This window comes from Semicossyphus pulcher, unplaced genomic scaffold (genome assembly GCF_022749685.1).
Source record: "Semicossyphus pulcher isolate SPU_LCO1_2020_fin unplaced genomic scaffold, fSemPul1.0.p SCAF_9, whole genome shotgun sequence".
In the NCBI taxonomy this organism is placed as follows: Eukaryota; Metazoa; Chordata; class Actinopteri; order Labriformes; family Labridae; genus Semicossyphus; species Semicossyphus pulcher.
In genome coordinates this window covers 12,100,390-12,122,751 of record NW_027211770.1, presented here as the reverse complement: position 1 = coordinate 12,122,751, position 22,362 = coordinate 12,100,390, and the positions used below count along the sequence as shown (strand labels likewise).

The 22,362-nt window shown below is 42.4% G+C and overlaps 1 protein-coding gene across 1 annotated transcript in view; it reads left to right on the top strand.

Annotated features, from left to right (window-relative positions):
- Window positions 1-5,139: 5,139 nt before the first annotated feature.
- Window positions 5,140-22,362, top strand: part of triob (trio Rho guanine nucleotide exchange factor b) — an 89,086-nt gene continuing 71,863 nt past the window's right edge. Inside the window, exon 1 of the mRNA XM_069656934.1 lies at window positions 5,140-5,240. Within this exon, the coding sequence (XP_069513035.1) occupies window positions 5,153-5,240 (88 nt within the window). The 5' untranslated portion in view covers window positions 5,140-5,152. The remainder of the gene's footprint in view (window positions 5,241-22,362) is intronic.

Sequence of the window (22,362 nt, the reverse complement as noted above, 5' to 3'; positions counted from 1 at the left end):
AGGAGAGTTTGTAGTGACCCCTACTGTGTGAGACAAAGAGTGCAGGGAGTTCACAGAGGCCTCTCTCTTTCTCTCTCATCTGACAGGTATTGTCATTCTGCAGCTGTTTATTTATTTACATTTCATTTACAGAACGTAGGTCTTACATTTCTTTGTATTTCACGTAGAAAATCATCAAGTTGAAAACAGCAAGTATATAGTATCCTCTCTATATGCACTTTGGGTGGAGTCCGTTACAGATGTGGCTCTGTGTTTTTCCTTGGAGATCAGGCCCCAAAGTCATAAAAAAGACCTACAATTAAATGGCTTGAAAAGAGCATCCTAAATTTGGAGCAGACACAACTTGAAGTGATGTTTGTTTTCTCATCTTTTTCTCTATTCCTGTCTCTATTTCACTTTCTTTTTCTCACCTCTATCTCTTCCCGTCTCTCTCAGCCCCCCTCTTTCTGACTTCTTAGAGGATGGTTAGAATCTGAGACACTCGGGAGCCTGAGCAAAATATGAAAATAACTACATGAGATTAGATTTGGAACGGGTCCGCAGTTTAAATTGGTGTGAAATATTTCCCTCTGTAGAAACGCTGTTGTAAATCAACCGGCAAGTTGCAAACACACTCCCACCAGTTAGCATCGCTTACTTACTTCTTTATGCTGATTTTGTGCACATGAAATTCTGTGTTTTTTTACCTCAACCTTTTGACTCCCTTTGGCCACATTTGGCCAGTCTTTTAGGGTGTTTGTGCATGCATGTGTGCATGTAGGTCAGATATTCCATCGGATGGTCCCGTGGTTCCCTGTTTGCACAAGCCAGTTGTTTTCAGGGCTGTAATAACAGTGGAGAGCCATGGGATCCACTAGCACTCCTGGCTTGGAGACAAGCTATGGAGCCACAGACTGCAGTTCCCTGTCTGTGTGTGTGTGTGTGTGTGTGTGTGTGTGTATTCTGCAGGACATTGTCTGGACTATTCACAAAGGAATGGAGGGAGAGGAGAGATGAGGAGAGGGAGAATAGGATTGGGAATGTCGGAGAGGGCAAGAGTGCTAACAAAGGAATGAAGGAGGTGATTGGAAGAATTGGATAAGGAGAATGTGAGAAATAGGGAGAGACGAGGACACATGGAGTCAGGAAGAGGATGACACTCATACGTAATAAAACAATAATTTGCGATAACTACCAAAGCTCTGCATGTGTGTGTGTGTGTGTGTCTTCCTCTGGGAACTGCTGAGCTTGTAAACAGGAACTATCCTGCTTTTAGCAAGCTGGAAGCCCCCCCAGGTGCGCACACACACACACACACACACTGTCACAGTAAAGACAATCAGATCCAGTTATAATAGTTTAGGTGTGTTTGCTGGTCTTGTTGATATAGAAGCCAAAGAGTTTGCTTCCTTGTTTATCATTCAACACTCTGTACGAGGCATTCATTACAGAGATAGTTTATAAAAAGGTTTTGTTTTTCTTCCTTTGACGCAGGAAGAAACAGACACTCACTTCTTCACGTAAAGCCTTACCTGTATTTTCCTCATCTACCACAGACGTGTTCACAGAGCCTCCTGTTCTTCCGCTTTGTGTCTGCAAAGTGGCAAGCTTTTCTAAAATTCAAGCTTTTATCTCAATGTCTGCGTTTTCAGTTAATCATATGCTAATGTGTCTGAGGTTTGTAATAATCCTATTATCAGAGCTCAGCTGTTGCTCTGTTTGTGCCGCAGTCAGCTGAGGTCATGGTTTAGCGGAAACGACAGATTTGCTTTGAAGTGGTGGGATTTTCCGTCATGCAATAAGTGTGTTCCTGTGTGGGACAATATAAAGAGTGCTCATGCTGCATTTACTCCTGTTTTAGGGTAACGTGTTCAGCAGAAATAGTTGGGTGCATTACAGTTTTCTTCTTTGCATTGCCTGTTTATTTGTTTTTTCGAGCTTTCTGTTTCACAAAAGATGGCATGTGTTTGTTTTCAGTGAATGGGTGCGTCTGTCACATGTGGGTTCTTTGCGATCTTTATCATTCACCATGTCAGTATAGACAGGTGACATGCAGTAAGGGCCCCTTGCTCGACTCATTTGCTCCTCATATTGTCTTTGTTTTGAGTGTTTTGGTGGCACAGTGAGTGGCGACATGACAATATTTTTTTGTCCACTTTATAAGCAGATGAGGGCTGCTACTAACGACTTTTTCAATAATGGACTAGTCATTGGTTATTGAAACGATTAATCAACTAATCGAATAATTAATTGCACAATTACTTAATGGCTCTTATTTAGTGAGTTCTTTATTCGAAAATATGTCTTTTAATAAACTTGGCTGCTGGTTTGGTAACTAGTGATACAAAAGAAAAATCCAATATCAAGTTTTTGTCCATTTAAAACCATGACAGACAAAGTACTGATATAAACAATACATCAAATCAAGTACACAAGTCCCACATGCCTTTTCTTCAAATTTGCGTGCATTACCAATGTGCTCTCTCAATAAGCAAGGTCCGCTTTACAAATCTTGCCGCGTTGAGGGTAAAATGCTCCCAGACTTAAGAAGTTACAGGAAGCGATGGTGTTGCATCAGCCGCCGCCATTTTGCTATGTTTTGTTTTGCATGCGCAACTCTCAGCAGAGATAGTAAGGATGCGAGATGGCTCACCCCTCAGCAAACTCAACTCCAGAAAACAATGTTTTATCTGCGCACAGCATGAAAAGCATGCAGATGACGTAACCAACTAGTTATCGACAATTAAATTCATGGGCAACTCATTTTGTCATCGATTTTTGCCAATAATGTCAACTAACTGTTGCACCCCTAAAACAGACACTGCAAAGTTGTCTGTTTCCATCAACCTGTATTGAACCTTCTCTTTTCTTTTCCAATGCAAGCATAAACACGTCATTGATTGTTTATTAGCCATTGTCAATGTGGGTTGTATATTGGCAAGAATCAGGCGATACAATACATATCCCAATAAAGGGGATAATAAATTGCGGTATTGTACAAAAGGTGCCAAATTTGCCCTTTATGACTCTGCCTGTTTCATAGGCCTGTGTTCTTTGTGTTTCATCTAGCTATGTGTACTTCTTTGATCTCAGTTTACATCATGGTATCGGAATAAAAGATTAAAATAATCAAGGTTTACAGTTATGAAGTGTTGTAAGATAATTAAAAGATTAAAATTGCCGAATATAGATTAAATTGCTGCCATAGAGCGATTAGTGGTTTGAAAATCAAACATTTCCCACAAATCTCTGCATGTGAACTGTGCATTTAAATGGGATACAGGTTTTTTTTTAAGAATTAATACAGTACACCACAAAACTGTGTGTATCAAGAGTATCAATTTTTTCTGACAGCCCTATTGCTACTGTGGCGTTTTTAGGTGCCATATTGAAGGCGGTCGTAAAAGCAGACGGATGGAGGCCTTTCTTTCCTCTCCTCATGACATCATCAGCGCACGTCCCAGCTGCTTTGGGCCACAACTGTCTGAAACGAATGAAGGACGGCTGACGTGGTGTCGTCTCGAGCACTATTTCTCCTTCCGCTTTCCTTTGCTGTCGTCTTTTCTTCTCAGGCTGTTAGTAACACAGTGGTCCAAAGAAACTCTCTCTCTCTCTCTCTCTCTCTCTCTCTCTCTCTCTGCACCCTGCCTGTCGAGTGTTATTTGGTGCGCTGTGGTTTATTGGCTTGGTTTTGTTGTGCGGCGGGACAATCGGAGCAGAGTTTGGATGGAGGAAGCTGATGAATGGTGTTCCCTGAGCCGTACAAAGCGTCCTCCTCTCTACTTCATTGATGTGTTTGTGCGACTCAACCGGCTGCCCAGTGAGCTCGTACTGTACACTGTTGTGGGCTTACAAGCAGACAGATGCACATGGGCGCTCAATGCTGAAAGGGGCTTTTATGCTTTTTTATAGTGTCGATCTGTCTCGCACGCTCACTCCTTCTCTTGTGGTCTCTTTGCTGCAGTTACAGTGCAGATTGCAACAGTCAGACAGTGTGTAAAGGTCACAGAAAAAGCTACAGTGTTTCGTGGATAACGAGACAACAGTCCTCTTGGTGAACTCATGGTGTATTTTAAGTTGAATATGAAGTTAGGAGCAGAAAGTAAAACATGACAGATTGGGAATAAAGGTCAACATGCAGGGTTAAAAGGGGGTGAAAAGGGTAATGAGAGGGGCAGAAGATTAAGCATACATGCAGGAGCACTTGCAGGCAGTTTAAACTACAAACGAGGCCTGTTTTTTAATATTTTAAAGGGGGAGTATTATGCTAATTTCAAACTTCATATTTCACTCTGTGATACCTGTGGAGTAGCTTAGCATAATTTACAATTTAAAAAAACTAATTTTCTCACACTGGTGCTCTGTGCAGGCCCTCATACAGCCTCTGCCTGAAACAACTCAGTCAGCTCTATCCCTTTAAGAAACCGCGCCCCTACAAGCCTGCTTTCTTCTGATTGGCCAGCTCTCCGAAGCCTGCTGAGGCTGCACTTTTTGACATCACAAAGTGCAGCGTGTAGAAAAAAATGTGTGAAACCTGGCGTGTACAGCAGCCTGCAGACTGAGCTGAGAAGCCTGGGGATTACTCTAACATACTTTACCTACAGATTTGAAACTTCTCCCACGTTTAGTCTGGACATCCAACACTGTAACATTATATATATGTCTTAAAATGCGAAACAGTATCAAACCCCTCTTTAAGAAAATGGTTACTCCATCTGTGCCTAGAGGTCAGTACAACGAGAACTGTGTATGTTTTGCTGCAACAATAAGAACAAATAAGCATCTACAGCCCAAATTACCTGACCTACTGCACACTCACTCATCTGTTTGTATGTCTGTTTCAGCCTCTCTCTCTCAGACGTGCCAATCCCTCTCAGTTATTTATTCCAACAGGATCATACAGATATGTGACCTGGCCCGCTTGCGTACACAAACAGCATGACCGACACTACTTTTAGCTCCCGCAGACAAGAGAAGGAACTTTCACACACTGAACATCGGCAGAGAAACACCATCACCTCTCTACTTCTTTGTGCATGAAAAGAATATTTTTGACACCACAGTCTCAGGGACCTCGCTCACCAACAGGACCGTCACTTTTGGTGGCTAATTTCTCGTCACGACGGCACATTTTGGATTGTTATCAGTGACGCAGAACATGGCTGGTCTGACCATGTTGTTCCGGTTGCACTACATGGCTCTTCTCAGGGACAGGAAGGGTCGGCTGACTTTGGAGCCCCGTCAGACACCTACCCAAGCCGGTATGTGCTTCCAGAAGGTGCCGTAAAGAAACACTGAGCCTGTCCGTTATGTAACACTTGCGTTAAAGAATGTTTGCGTGCTAATCACAGGAGCTTTAGTTGCTGTATCATGACTTCTACTAGCCTTGCCTTTGAGCTGCATTTCTTATAAACCCATTTTTTTTACAGCTTATCTGAGCTTTTTTCACAGTTTGGAAAAAATAACGGTAATCCCCCCCCCCTCGACTTTTCCTTTGAGCCGCAACAAAGAAGCTTAATTTCTCTCTAGGAGTAAACAGAGAATGAGCTCTTTGTTTGGTTTCCTCCGCTGAAAAGATGCTGGCACCAAATCAAGCGACTGTTTTATAAAAGGGGGATACGCACGAGTATTTGAATCACATTTGGCCATGCTCGGAAAAAGGGGGAAAAAACAGTCTGATTATTTTCGTCAGCACAGATGGAGATGTTGTTGAAGTTTTTCTGACGTTTATTGACGTCAAGATTGTGCTGAGGGTCAAAAAAACTTAACATGATGATACATGAAGAAACTAGATAATGCCCCCTTTTAAGAAGAAGAAAACAAGATGCATGTGCTTTTTTGGTGCCTGCATCTAAAGTTAGATACTCACTGTGCTCCTAATAAAGATGATAAGGAGGACGTTATTTACATTAAAGGTACTTAAAGTGCCCCCTGCGCAAGCCGTCACCAACTGAGTCAAAGCCCCCGTCAGAGAGAAGATTACAACCAATCATTATTAAAGCCTATTTCACCCGCAAATCCACCCGCGACAACTGTTTGGCTGGCTTAACTTTTTCCTCCCCGTGAGTAGCCAGCCAGCCACACATGGGAGAAACTCTTTAATGCAAATCAGCACTTGTTACTAAATCTTGTTTTGGGGAGGGGTTAGAGACACGCCATGGGGGTGACATGGAGAAAAAAAAAAAAAAAAGGGCCAGTTGGTGAATGCAAAAAGGAGCTGGCAGTGTCTTTGGCTGTCTGCAGCTCGGTGGGTGGCAGGGCGTTGGCCAATATATGGCAAGGCGGTTGTTCGGTTGCATCCTCGCCATACAATGGATCGGTTAGAAAGCTGGGACTGGTAGATTGATAACTGTTTTGGAGTCGTGCAGGGTGTGATGTAGGCTGAGATTGATCAGCTAGTTCTGGTTTACAATGGCAGTGCTGGATAACCACAGCTGGCAGTACGCCCAGGCTGGGAAAACCCTCATCAGGCTCTCAGGTAGGACATCCTCCGTCATAGACTGTATGTACTCTGTTATCTTTCTCCAGAATCCTGTTCATTTTGATTCCTAACTTTAGAAGTGCAAAGAAGGCTTCACCACAAATATGCATCTGAAATATCTGCATTAGGAAACATAGGATTTCTGGTATAAGTAGCTGCAGAAGAGGGATATTTAAACCTCTAAGGATTTGTTACTGTTGATTTTTGATGTTCATGATCAAGCGACTCATAATGTTCAGTTTGTGCAGATTGTTAAAAAACATTTTATTTATGATGCAAATGAGGTTGTAAGAGGAGGTAGTCCCCCGTATCTAAACTAACAAATCACAGTCTGCATCTAAACTTAACTGCCATTGTGGACACGATATTTATGCCGTTCAAAGAACAATGAAAGATTGGTTGAATGTTGCTGAAGCTCATGTAAGTTGTACATTGTATATTACACATTATATATCCAGGTTATATTCATGTGGTATTTTTTCCCCCATTATCAGTATTCAATCGCTGCCTGTCTTATGTGTGAGCAGGAAGAAATTATAGAAATATATAAGAGTAACGACTAAAACACTCTGCTACATTGCCTCAGTTTTGCATAATAGTAAGTTATGGCTGTTATTTGCTAAACATTTGGATGCATGTGAAGAATATAACTGTCCATCTAACACTGGATTCTTGCAGTTTATAGGAACATGGTGCAGCTTTAACTGTTTTCATGTCACGTTCAGAGTTTTAACAAATGAAGGGAGAGAGGACCCAGTGGCAGACTTTAGGATATTTAAAAATACAAGAGGCAAAAACTGTTCAGCATTTTTACGAAAATCCAAGTCTTTTCATACCACAAATCCAACAAGGGAGAAAACACGAGGAGCCACAAAGAGAACTCAAAAGAGTCCAGAATTCAACTTAACTAGTCCACAGGAGAATAAACGGGCGAGTTGATATAACTCTTACTAGGATAGAGGATAAGTAGACAAAAGTTGACAGAAGTAGACAAACGGGCACGGAGACATGGAAAGACAAAGGCTGTGTTTGAAATGCCATACTATATGAGCAGCACGTACTGGTTTGGCCAAAATGTAGCATGTAGTCTGCAAACAAAAGCAAAATGTGCAGTAAAACCAAAAGTACCCGGATGTTGTACTGATTCGGAAAAAATCTCCAGTATGCATCAGACTAGTCTACCTCGCCTACTGTGTCCCACAATGCAAAGCGCTGGAACGTCACAGCTGCAGTTGAAATGGCAGACGGCAGCAGAAGGGGGCGCTATAGCTAAAGAAGCTAGGGTTTGCTATAGGCGGGCTATTGTTTACTTCTGCTTTCCAAAACCACAAACTGGCACCTGATGTAGCATACTGCAAAATTAATTTGAACAGCTCCATAATACATACTACCGCCGAACGCAGTATGCAGTATGTTCACCACCAGTCAAAAGTTTGGACACACTTTGCCATTCACTTGTATGAGAAAATGTGTCCAAACGTTTGACTGGTAGTGTAGTATATAGTATATAGTATACATAGTATGCCATTTCGAATACAGCAAATGGGGTGAGGCTAATCAGACACAGGTGAGACAATCAAAGGGGCAGGTGAAAACAATAAGGGCAGGCCACATAAACAAGCAGGAAAACACAAAGGCAGGAAGTAGAGCATCACAAGGGTAGCAGATTACAAAATAAAACAACAAGGAGGAGAAGTGATGACATTTTATTTGTGATCTTTTTGGCAGTTAATCAGAAAACCATGGGCCTAGCAATGGAGCTGCAGTTGATAACAATAATTTATGTCTATAGCATCTGTCTGTTAATCATAGGGGAGTGAATGCTGGTTGATTAGACTACACCTAACCCTCAGCAGAGGACATGCAGATCGTGACAATAAAGTTACACTCGGTGCAATGCGGCTACATTAAAGCTGTTCCATAGAAGACAAAATAAGTAAATACTACTGCTGTACGCATAAAATGTTCATCAACTTTGTGGCGATTAGTTTGGAGCTGTGCAAAAAGTTTCCTTCATTCAGCTTTGCTGGTGCTGAGCTGTAGCTGCTCCTCTGTTACATCAACCATTCTTGACACATTATTGTGCTGAACAGAATTGACACAGACAATGACAATGTGAGCCTGTTGTTCGTTTGTGAGTTTTCCTGTGTTGAACTCAATTATATTCTGACATTCAGATTTCTGTAAAAGCTATCAGCACCTGCTGAGGCCTCCGCATGTGTGCACATTATTGTCTGCTTACTGCCACCCCTCATGCTTTAGGTGTCCTGTTTTAGGATAAGTATGTGGGTCATTGTGCTCGGCTTGCTGCAAACTGTTTTAGTAACAATAGGATATTTATAGAACAAAAGTTACTCAGGACATACTGTACAGCATGTGTTAATTAAATTCACTACGGCTAAACCAACACCCTGCTCGAACCGTTTTTAAGCCTGCACAGAGACATGCTGCTAGCCGTGGCAGATCAAGTGCTGTCTGTCACATCAAACCTGGCCCATATCCCACCAAACACTCTGATTTGGTAGAAGATACTACAGCCATCGCTCACTCAAGCTTTCTTATTCATCCCCTCCCTCAATGGCCGAGACCTTGTTCCTGCGGCGGTAATGAATGCAGATATCTGAGGGAATGAAGGCTGTGAAGCGATTAGAAGAAATAGTCCCATTTGTCATGAGAGCACTGCAGAATGAGATCACACCTTGGCAATCATAGAGAGGACCTCTGGCGGGCGTGGATTCATTTAGAATATGTATCGCAAGTTGTTGGTCCAAGTTAGACTGTCAGACTGCAAACGATTAATCAGTCTTCGAGCATGGGACAGGTGGACCTTTTGTCCTTCATATGAGACCTTTTCACGTTATAGTGAGATCAATAGAAAAGTTTTTGTTTGCTTCATAAAAGAAGAAAGTATCATAAATAATACTTTCATAGTGTCCCAGTGGTCACTGAAAGCTTGTCATTCAGTAGATACCATTCGTCTTTGTTGCAGACTCCTAAAACTTAAAACTCCATACAGACGCTGGAGATATGCGAGACAATCTTAAGCACCCCGGGAGACATTTTTACAACAGTCCTACTTGTACTGATACAAAATGAAGTTGCAGCAAGTCGATAATGTCAAGACAACTGCTTCCAATCAAAGCTCCTCTCTCCCTCGTCTTCTCATCCTTTCAAATTTAGCCATGTTGCATAAAAAAGGACAAGAGAGGGTGACGCAGAGGGTTGCCAGCAGTGAGGCCTGGGGACCACGAAGTATGTCAGAAGTCAATAGAGTCAGCAGAGAGAGAGAGAGAGGGTGGTAGGATGTCACATAAGAGATGAGAAACAAAGAGAAAAAGAGGAGATTTGTAAATCCTACACGGAGGTGAGGTTGTTATCCGGGCTCGGTGAAGTGTGAAAGGAATAGAGAAACAGCTGTAGCACCATAATAAGAACACAAACTCTACTTATATTCTGTCAGGGTTTATTACATCCTTAAACAGATTAGAAATGAAACGACTTCAAACACAGCCGCGCGCATTTTTGTGTTTGTGCAGCGTGCGTCCATCCTCCAGATCGCGTGTGTGTTATTGTCTGTGCATTTCATTATAAAGGATATTATTGCTGCAGCTCTTACTACGCAGAGAGCACAGATGTGAGCACAGTAGCTCATTATACAGCATTGAAACTGCTTTGTACCATCCATTCAGCTCCGTGAAACAGCCTTCACATGCACATCACTGGCTCGTGTAAGACTGCTGGCCATTGTTTCCTTTAGCTGCTCACACTCTGCATTCAAATCAGTTATATTTGGGTTATGAGTTATATTTGTTTGACTGAATGGTGTGAACCTGATTTACAGCTCTCTGTTCTCTCTGCTCTGCATGATGGGATGTTGAATCACATTATAGGAAAGACTTACGCTGAGGTATGGAAATATTGGTTCAAGTTTTCTCTCTATATATATATGTAATGTGTGTCAACTCAGCCCTGGGGAGTTTGAATATGAATTTGACTTTTTTTTACTGATCAGCATATTTTTTAAAAATCAGGAGATTCATGAAATTGGGAACGTAGTTGTTAGTTGCAGGCCTTAATGCGGCTTTAGCCAATAAAAAAAGAGTTTAAATCTAGTATAGTTCCTCCAAAAGCTGCTGCTTATAGTAAACAAATGGCATCAACATGTTCTCATTCCCAACTCGTCAAATACAGCTTCAAAATACGATGCACTTTTCATGACTCAGCTCAGGGAGTGACAACAAAAAGGGAAGCAAACAAAAACAACTTGATACCTCACTACCTGTTTTGATACCACAGCAATAAAAAAAGAACATTAGGTTCGAAAAAATTGGGTAATCTTCTTGTTTTTGCAGGTCGGGACTAAATGAATACATAGAGACCTGGTGACAGCGCTGTGTCTCTCCTCTGCTCTCTGTCTGTCTGCAACAGACGCTGTTTGTCTTTTAAAAGATGCCAAAAGGACTTCACAAAACATCTGTATTTGCCCTCCTGTGAATAAGTCTTCTGTGTCGTTGCTATATGGGAGCTGCAGGTAACGGAGGACGGAGCAGACAGACGCACACAAACTAAATTGTGTACCTTCCTGCGGTGTTGCTCCTGAGGTGTAGTTTTGTTAGTTTGTTGTTTAGAGCGTAACTGCTGTAAAACAATCAGAAATTACGTCTCATTTCACAGCTTTCTTTTCACTAATGGCCCTCGCTCTCTCCACTTCCTATGCAGCATGCGCCTCTCAGCTCTCTCTCTCTTTCACTGCAGATTTGGGTTGAAAACTGATCATAGAGGTCTTTTTTATTGTTTTTCAAAGCTTCGGTACGTAAAATAAGGGAGATTGCATCTTTTTGATCGAAGAAATGTTGACAACCTGAAATCATTTAAACAATTCTTTATTAAACCAGATTAAAGTACATCAGGCTGAGTTAAATAACCCACATAAATATCTATAATATGAGGTGTGGAAGTCAGTGGTGTGTGAGTGCATGAGTGGAGGATGTGTGTGTGGATAGGTGTTGTAAAATGCAAACACAGCTAAAGGCCTGTGGAGAGGGCCAGAGCAGAGGGAGTCAGAGCCTTCTGTAAGAGCTTAAGTTACTTCAGCACACGGCCCAGGTGTGCTTAATTACTCTAATTAGTGACCTGCGAAGAGACACACGTTAGAGACACACCTCCAGGATGACAATCATCACACCACTCTAGCGTCAAGTTTAGCATGCTCAGGGCTTTGCATCAAGTAAGCAATAATTATTATAAGTATAATCAGCTATATTTTCAAAATAAAGTTTGCTAATAAACTTTTCACATTTTACATTTTACCGTTGCAGTAATTATGAACACATCATTTATGTTGTGAAGCGTCACAGTATGTTTATGTTTAGGCATCAAAAATATTTGGTTAGGTGAAGGAAAAAGAGAATGGTTTGGGTTTAAACAACTGCTAAAGGATGTGGCCTAACTTATGTACGTTACGTAACAAATGCACTGTATTTGACGTAACTTACATAAGCAAACTTCTACAGAAAAGTCACACACAGGAATCGAGCCCCTGTCTCCTGGATTAAAGACCTGCGTTTGCTTGATGCCATTTTTAGCAGGCGTTATCCTAAGTCATCTGTCTTCACTGCCACTTCAAAATAATAAAGTAGCGTCCAGAAATAAGGCTAGAGAGGAGCAATCGTATTGCAATTGCATTGTGCCACTGCCCATGTTGCCGTTTATGACGTCTTCTGAGTGAGAACAGGCAGGAAGAAGAATCTAACATTTCTTCAGTTGTGGGGAAGCCTTGTTTGGTCTGAGGGCGCCACACTGTTGTTACAGATCGAACGTTTAAACACGGTGCCAGAGCTGCACCATGAGATTAGCTTTTGTTTCCTCCCCGTCCCATTTGTTATGACTTATTCATACCCCTTTTCTGCTGTGCTTAGGGGTTAGATCCAGGTCGAGGGGTTGCGGTAGGAGCAAAGTGTTATTTTTACTGTAAGCCACACTGTAACAACAATATGAGAAACCCGATGAAAGCTGAGCTCACCACAGTCCCCAGGCCCCCTGCCAGCTCCGGCTGAAGGTCACAGAACTGGAGTAGAGTAGATGCTGCGAGAAGTGGCTTTATGTCTGAGGGGGGGATAGAAAGATAGTGCGTGTGTGTGAGTGGAAGATTATAAAATAAATAAATGAAAAGGTTAGAGGAGAAGGAGAGATAAAGAAATGGAGCAAGAGGTGGAACAAGAGAGAGAGAGTTGTTTATCTGATCTCTGGTGATGCACCGCGGCAACGGACACTTGATGTTATTCTAGTTGGGGTTGTCACACAGGAGACGCGACAAACAAGCTGCTTGTTACAGGCCATCATATAGACCAGGCTGAGCACACAACATGTAGGGCAGCAGCAGAAATAGTGCACTACACTTGATCTTCGTACGACAGATACATGATGAGATTAAATAAGAATAAGCTACGGTTACTGCACTCAAAGCCGATATGTCCATTAGAGTCACATTTACAGCAGGTTAAAAGTTCAGTTGGCTTGAACACTCAATGTTTTTATGTTTTAACTCTCCGTGCCCTTCTAATGGAAGCAGTTGGCTCCTTCAAACTCTCAGGTGGTTTGGATATTTGTGTGAGAATCATCTAGGCGTTTCTCTAGCCTGGAAAGCTGGCATATTGTGTTTCCTACCACATCTGTCAAACAAAGTTAGTTTTAAAAAAGCTGAAGCTCCAAACACAACTTTTTACAACACCACAACACAGAAGAACTCCCTCCTATTCTTGCAAACGCCCGCTGCAGACCGCGTGCCATCCGTGCTAGACGCTCAGTTTCCCTGGAAGATGCTGGTGTTACTTTTCTCAGAGTGAGACATCGATTTTGGTGTTGGTGCTGAAGTCCCTCGAAGATCTACAGTCGCATGTGCCCTGCTTTCTGCTACCCCAAAAAGCTGAAAAAGTGGCACATCGTTCTCACAGAGGGAGCGCTATTCTTAGAGCCGTGCAAAGGGTGTCAGTCACACTGCTGCTCAGTGAAACACAGGTCACAACACAGACACACAAAAGCCTGCATACACACATGAGAAAACACAAGAGGACGCATGCAGACTAAGAAAGGACAGACACACGCCGGTAAGACTAATGCACACACAGTTATGACTAAACCAAACCGCTCTCTCATTTCCTCCGTTTCTTTGCTCTTCATAAAACGTCTGCACATTTAAAGGAGAAGTTCGGTATTTTTAAACCTGGGTGTCAAAATGACTCATAGGAACAAAAACTTTTGAATCGGTCCACCGTAGCCGCGATACAGCTGCAATAGCTTCAACATAATCCCCTGGAGCAAACGCGCCCCATTGTACGTCCACTAAAAGTGCTTGTTTTTGCCACTGACAGGCTCAGGTTGTTACTCCAGGTGTCCGACAACATTACAGAAATGATCCCTACAAAGATCGTCTTTTTTTAAAAGAGTAAGATCCTTTCTGTGTAACCAGAAACAGAAGTCTCGCTCAAGGAGAAGTCTCGCTCTGAAATCACGCGGCTGGTGAGATGTGACCTGAACAGGATGGCGGAAAGGTGAGTTAGAGTTGGAGAGATAATTTTGTAGAGATTGTTGTGTTGGTGTACAGAAAGTGTAGGTCAGTGTATTTGTTTTATCCTCCTCTGCCTGTTGCCTCTCTCTGTCTCTCTCTCTCTCTCCTCGCTCTCTGGCTACTCTGGCTCAAATAAATAGGGATGGCCATTGAATTCAAATGCCTCATCTTCATCGTCGAAATCAGGTAAATATTCAGCCACGGCTTTTGAAATATATTCTTGCTGGCAGTCCTCTCTCCAACTCTAACTCACGTTTCCACCGTCCTGTTCGGGTAACACCTCACCACTCGCAAGATTTCAGAGCGAGACTTCTGTTTCTGGTTTCACAAAAAAGATCTTACTTAAGGACGATCTTTGTGATAATTTCTGTAATGTTGTCGGAAACCTGGTGTAACAATCTGAGCCTGTCAGCAGCAAAAACAAGCACTTTTAGTGGACGTACTTTGATCGGGCGCAATTGCTCCAGGGGATTATGTTGCAGCCATTGCAGCCGAATTACGGCTGCTGGCGGAGGACATCTGCTGGACCGATTCCAAAACTTTTTGAGTCATTTTGACACCCAAATTTATGAAAAATAGGGCCCAGGTTTAAAAATACCGAACTTCTCCTTTAAGCCAGTCCAAACCAGGCTGAGCAGTGTGACAAATGCCTCCCAATTGTCTCTTTTCTCTGAGACTCATAGAGCGGTTCACATCCTGGGCTCTGACCCAGAACTGCAGAATGAAAGAGCCATCTGAAATCCATCACAATCACATGCACTGTAAATCTTTGAGTATAGCAGACACTAAATTCTGAGAGCACTTACATTTACACAGCTGCGATTACAAATAAATAATGAGAATCCATTTGTTGCATCTGAAATGTAGCTCAAAGTCGTGGGTGCACATCATGGGTATGAGATGCATTTCATAGTCACTTGCATCTTACCGCAGTTATCTTTGCTTGCAGGGGAATTTGTGTTATCAGGTTCGTGCGACAGCGGCCAGCGCTGCAGCCAGGGGACTTGTACTGTATTTTTTTCTGCAGTGTTATGTACCAGCCTTGGTCTGTTCTGATGTGCTACACACACTAGCTAGCTTGTAATTGCTCTGAGTTTGAGGTTATGAGGTTATGAGCCAGAGGATTGGCATCACGCTGCGTGCCAGGCTGTGCAGATGCACCATGTACAGTCTAGCCTGTGGTCGAAGGGATTGGAAATAAAAGGATTGGCACAGTGAACTGAGGCCATTTTTCTGTGGAAAGACGACATGAGTGTGCAGTTGTGTTCATTTTGGAGTTATGAGTGGGGGTTATGATGCTCTAAGGTGAAGAGAGTGGTTGTTTATACCTGCACATGCTGCAATTTTGGTCTCGTTTTTCCATTGTGATCTAAACTTGGTACATTCATTACGTCTCATTAAGTCCCCTCAGAAACAGGCCTGTAACCCAGTTTGGATCCTAAAGGGTGTAGGATGTTGTCAGTCTGTGGTGTGAAGAATTGGTACAAGGCACAAACACAATCTGTTGTGTAGTAGTGGATTCAGATCAGCGTGTGAGTGTTCCCAGCCGGGAGTTAGGGCGGCTGAGAGGAAATGGATTGGCACACTTTCTGTGTGTTGTCCTGTTGCACTGCCGCTGCGGCACAGCCATGTGAATTTAAGGATTTAGGGCACAAGCCTCGTGGAGAGACAAGAAGAGGGGCTGAGCAGGGTAAATCTGTGTCGCTGCCTTTTGCTCTCTGTCTGTTTGCTCACTAAATTCATGCAGAGCAACAGGAGGGGGGACGCTGTGTAATCACTGCTGGAGCTGCAAGTGAAATATTTTCACAGTGACTCTGGGATCAGGCTTCACAAAAACACAGACTGAGATATTATTTTTAAATGAAGCTTGAAACCGTTCAGTCTCATGTAAAAGCTCAGTCATTCTGTAAGCTGCAATTTTGTGTCTTCACCTCAAAATTCTGTGGTTGTGCGAATATAACAGTTAAACCAAAGGAATGGCTGACCTTTGACCTGCATAATAACACACTATGAACTGGAATTATTTTCATTTAGACATGTGACAAAACATGTCTCAACATTAAGTGTCATTGAATGAATTATAAACGATAACCAATGGTGACATTTTTGCAGACTTGTGTCCATTTTTCTCCATGTTTCTGCCTGTTTCTCAGGAAAAAGATGCATGAATTTTATGGGCTTTTACAGTATTCCGATTTTTGTATACAAAACTGGGATTGCATCGTCTAAATGTTGGCAAAGGGCTCTGATGCCAACCATCATTACCACCGCTTTTAAAAAAAAAAAATCATAGACCCAGCGATGTTGCTAGGTACGCGTCCAGCATCTCTAGCGCATTAAAATCTAAAGGGACGCAGTAAACTCGCTATCCATCTGTCCCAGGGAAGCACCTCACCTTTCCCATACAGCACATTACATCATGAACAACAAACTTCACACAGTAATCAGCTTAAGAAACCTTGCTGTCAGAGCTCCGCTGTTTCAACTCTTTTCGCCGCAGACGAGCACATGTGCGGTCTCGCGACATGCTAGTTTAGCCGCTACAACAACAACTAGCCGTCACCACAGATTTCATTTCAACAATAAAAGATACGAACTTAAAAGTGGTTAATAAACTCGCGTTTCCACCGCTCATGCCGTGTTATCTCATGTTTTACCATCTGGGGGACGTGCTGTAATTAAATAAACAAAACATACTCCAGCAAGGGGCTGGGGCGGCAGTAAACCGCAGAACCGCAAGGGGGCGTTAGAGTTTTGGTACCGTCACAGCCCTATGTTGCTGCATGTCTGACAAGCAAGAGAGCACTATTGTTTATCATGCATGATGTGTTGCCAAGCCAGCCCAAGCACAGTATACCCCACATGACACACTATCATTGTCTCTTTGATGAATGACAAGATGTTTCCACTTCTAAATCTGCAGAGAAAAAGTGCACATACGAACGTACAAGCTTGTGTGTATGTGTTCTTGCCTGCGTTCGTGTGTGTCCATATTTGCCTAAATGATCCACGACCTGTCATGTGTGCAGCTGATCACCAATCCTGCAGCCATAGCCTTGTGGTTCCTGTTACTGTGCAGATATAAGAGGACAGAGGTGTCACAGTGAGGACTCTACCTTTCATCTTCATGCTCCTGCTTTGAATTCCAGATTAGAAAAATAATAATTACAAAAATAGCTCATGGTAAAAAGCTGCTTTCTTGGCCCAACACGATGCGTTTTGCAGAGCCGTGAGTGCAGGCTGCCAGTAAAATGGATTGCTCTCATTATGAGTGTGTTATGAACAAGCAGGCTGTGATTGAAAAGCTTTATTTCATGCTCGGCAGACTTGTAAATGAGGGGTTGTGTGTAGTGCAGAGAGGAGATTGTCGTGCGTGCTCTGATGTGTTAGTGTGTGCAGAGAGAGGTAATGATGGGATTTCATGAATCACAGTGTGTAGAGTCATTCTTTATTTCCGAGGGAGATTGTATGGGTTATTGCTGCATATAAACATGACAGAAATCAGGAAAGGCTGTGTGGTTGTGTTTGTATATGTGGCATTATGTTTATTCTACTGGGTGGTATCACAAATAATAATCCATCACACATCGGAAGCAACTTAGTTTCCTGCAGCAGCTGTTTATGTTTCCCCTCTTTATTTTGTTTTGATCATACACAGGGGAGAAACAGAACCTGGTACACTTGTGTTTTGGGATTTTATCTTTTGTGATACTATTAAGATTCTCCAAAACACTGTAAGGGGGCAGCTGTGGCTCAGGCACAGAGGTGGTCGCCCTCTAATCGGAAGGTTGGCGGTTCGATCCTGAGCTCCTTCTGTCTAAATGTTGAGGTATCCTTGGGATGGACCAATGACTGTGGATGGATGACAGAAAAATGACAGAAACCATGTTTGAGAAACATTTATTTGACGGGTATTTTGATTTTATAGTTTGACTCATGTCCCATCTGTTAACATGGAGGAGGCGGGCTTTATGACCTATACTGCAGCCAGTCAGCAGGGGGCGATAGAGATGTTTTGGCTTCACTTATAGGGAGCTGTCATGTCGTCCATCTTTTATACTATGAGAAGGACACTGAACCGCCAATTGCTCCCTGTTAAAATTCTCCACCGTATGAATGCGTGTGAATGATTTAACTGATTAGTAATAGTAGTAGCATGGCACTAAAGTATTTTATGAATACTTGGGTGGAAGGGTAAATGTGACATGTAAGCGCTTTGAGTGGTCAGAAGACAGTTGTTTACATGCAATCCTCCCCACCCAAAAACAATATAAATCCCTTTGCACATATTGCAGAGAAAGTATTGCTATGATGTTGGATGTTATTTCAACTGTGATTTTCATTGCACAATAAATCTATGTTAAAAGTATCGGTAAGGAGTCAAATAACGGTCAAAGAGATTTGAGCTTGCAAAATAATGTTCACAAATAATTTCACAGCCTGCAGTCATATTTCATGTTTGGTGTGCATGTAGAAATTTGCATGCAAGTATCTATCAAAAAAAAATTGTCCTCACACATTGAAGTTTGTAAAAAGGTTTTGCAGGTGTAGAAATATTTAGTGCTCACAGAAAAGATTTGCAAAGTTTTTTGTAGCTCTAGAAACTATTTGTAAGTGAATTTTGAATTTGTGCCACAATATTTTCAACTTTTGAGATTTCACAAAGTCACACGTTTCTTATCAGCATGTGTGAACCTGAAGTAGCACGCTATGAGTTACAAAAGCACAAATGTTGACCCTTTCTTTACGCCTCAGCTAACCAGCCAATCAGCTCGCCTCAACGTTGTCCACTGACCATCCAATCAGAGGAAGCTAAACTATCCAATCAGGATGCAAATGATCTAGCGTGCATGTTCTCAACACAACACAAGAGCTTGAGGGCCTGTGAGGTCGCTTGGTGTAACAGCTAAGAGCAAGAGCTAAGTTAGTCTTGCAGCTAGCAGTATTATTTGCTGTCTCTGCCCGATGTGGAGGCTCTGAGCACAGGGGGCTGTTAGTGCTCACTCCTCAGACTAGCACAGCATTCACAAATTTAGATGACCTTTATTTGACTCCATAGCATCACATTATATTGCAAAATATTAAATCATAACCCCTTTTGATACAGATAACTGTTAGATTTTTTCAAGACTTACCCCTAATCAATTCCTGACCGTATCTTTAAAATCAACCGTTGCACCATTACAACATGCAGCCACATCTGTTTCTAGCTAAGACTTCCACATAAACCCAGAGTGCACGCATGTCCAGCTTTCTGCCAGACTTGGTTAAACGTGCTATTTAAAAAGGTGACCAACTGCAGTGTTAGCAGAGCTGCAGCGCAGAGGTCAGTGTTGGCTGTGAGCCAGCGCCAGTGTTTTACATAAACCGCCACAGTGAGGAATGTGTCTGGGCACACTTCACAGGAAACACACAGAAACATGTGCTCACACTCAAAGTGCCAGAGGAGTATTTTCGCTTTGGGCCCGGGCCCTGTCTCTCTGATGCACACACTGAATCAGCCTTTTGAAGTAGCAGGATAAAGTCTACCTCTTTGTTTTTCAACTATTGCCACCTTCATCTTCTTACGTGTTTTTTCTGACGGATAGAGGAGGGTTGGAGGAGAAACAGGTGCAGCAGGTTAGAAAGATACCGTCAGCAGAGAGGGAGATTATAGGAGGTATGAGTGTAGATTGCGAGGGACTCGCTCAGCTATTTGGCCTCCTCCTCTCACCAGCCGCGGAAAGAGAATGAAACCATTATCTCTGCCCTCGGTCCCATCTCGTCTCGGCTGGTTGTGACATTTTCCGTGAGTCAGGTTGTGTCCGGTCCGGCCACTTCTTCCCTCGGTGAGCTAATGTGCTGTCATCCAGGCCCGACCGCTGCTCCTAACTCCCTCAGACCGTGGATGAAATCGATATTACAGGAGCCATTAGGACCTGTAGGAGTTATTTAGCTGTCTCTTTCTGCAGTGTCCTCTGTCTGTATCATTATCTGTGTCACTGTACTCTGCTGTTTCATCTGCCCGCATATTCTTCTCTTTCCTGAGTGAATCAGAGTCATCCTGTGCGTCTCTGATCTGTCATTTCACACCACACACTTTCTCTTTGTCCTTCTGCCTTCTGTCACATCTGTCGGTTTCCTTTGTATCATCAGGTTTTTACTCATTTGTCCTGGAAGAAGCAGTTTTTAAATTCCTATTTCTCTCTGTGCTTGTGTCAAACTGTGGGCTGAAAAACATTCACATTTTGCAAGCAAATATTCAACTTTGAGTAATCACCATCTTTAGCTTGTGGTTATGGCTCCGCTGTAGTTTAAAGTGAATCCAAATCATGACTGAATTTGATCTAAAAGCATTTTGTTCGCCGCGCTCAACAGAATAGCCACTATCTAATTAGCTCATTTCCATTCGTAGTCAGTGAGATTAAATGTTTGTAACATACTGTCAAAGCAACGAAGTGTTTATGTAAAGTTGTTAGCACTTTCCTCGACAGTATGTGTTTCCTTTTTGACCCTTTAGCAAAACAAAATATTCAGCATATTTGTATGTGTTTTTTTTCTCCACAGAGTAGCATTCGTATCTCCCCATTTCTTAAAGACACATCAGCAGGAAAACAAGTAAAGTATCTAAGTTTGATAGGACTGAGTTAGCACTATTATTTGATGAAATCCAACTGAAACAACGCAGCCGTTTCTGGTCCACATCTGCATATCTGCTCTGTTAATGATTTTTCCTGCATTATTCGTAAAGATGCTCCCTTTGTCACGGTTGTAACTCTTGATTTTCCTCGCTGACGGTCGCTTTCCTTTGCTTAGGCTGCTTAGCTCCGCCTCCCCTCTCTGGCAGACCAACCACTGCCAGGTGCGCGTCACTAACTGGGCACCACTTGAGATTTTTCTCGCAAAAGTCGCCACAGACACCCAGTCCATAATAATACTTTATACTGCAAATGCAAAGGCTTTCATCAGCGGGTCATAGGCTCAATCATCATTGTGTTACCTCATTCAGTGACAGGTAGTGGCTTAACAAACATTTATTTGTAAAAAAATCTTCGACATTACCACTTTAAGAAAAATAATCCTAATCTCACCCTAACTAGATATTAACCCTTACCAAGGATCATTAGCTAGTTAGCTAATCATACTGTAAAATGCCACTTCACTAACTTAGCAAGCCTCCATAACTCAAACATGTTTAATAATGCATGACAAGTATCGCTTACCTGTGGAGAGTACCAGACACCATGCTGAGGTTGACCTCCGGGCAGCTGTTTCATGTCCGAGCTCATGTTCATTATTGCACACTTAGCATGCGTAACTCTATGTGATCACATTGAATCATTGCCTTCAATGAAATGAAGGAGACATCTGATAGGCCACGTGTATATTCCCTTTTGAAAAAAAACAAGCATTTGTGAGCAGGGAAGTCTCAAAAGCCAACACAATGTAGTGAAGTTCAAACATTACATTGACATATGATAAAATAACAACATTTCAAATTGTTTTTAGTTGATATATCGTAATTATTTTAGATACACATATTTGTGGATGCACTGCACAGTGGTGCAGTGGTCAGCGCTGTCGCCTCACAGGGTTCCTGCTACGAATCCCAGTTGTGATGTGCATGCGTAGTCCTGCTTCCTCCCACAGTCCAAAGACATGCTCGTTATGTTTGCTCTCAAATTGCCTGAAGGTGTGAATGTGATCGTGCATGGCTGTCTGTCTCTGTGCTTCAGCCCTGTGATTGACTGGCGATCAGTCCACGGTGTGCTCCGCCTCTCGCCCAATGACAGCTGGAATAGGCTCCAGCCTATCACGGCCCTGAACAGGACAAAGGGGTAAGGATATTGGATAGATGGATGGGTTAAGTGGATCTCTATTACCCTTACAAAAACATTATTACTTGTTCGAGCATCAAAAATGCATATTCTGAACGCTTTTCTTCGATTAGTAACAATTAATATTTGTATGTGCATTAAAAACCCTGTCCAGCCAGCTGCTGCCAATAAAACAGACACTGACATGCCTCTCCATGCGTGTGAGACATGAATATAAATTATTCTATCACTTAAAATTACACGTAAAAGACACTATCATTCTTATTCTTTGATTACAAAGGGTGATGATTAAACGTGATTGCAGTTAGAGTCTAAAGACTGTAATTAAATCCTCAATTTCAAAATAAAAGGCTTCTCTTCTTTTCTCTGAGTTTGTTAATTTATGAACAGTTTAACGCTCGAGTTGATGCCGATTTTTCAGCTTTAAAAGGGCCAATTTTTGTATTGAAATCTGCCACCATAGATAAAGCAGCAGCTCCAAGTCATAAATCAGTCCTGGCTAAATCACAGATTTTATA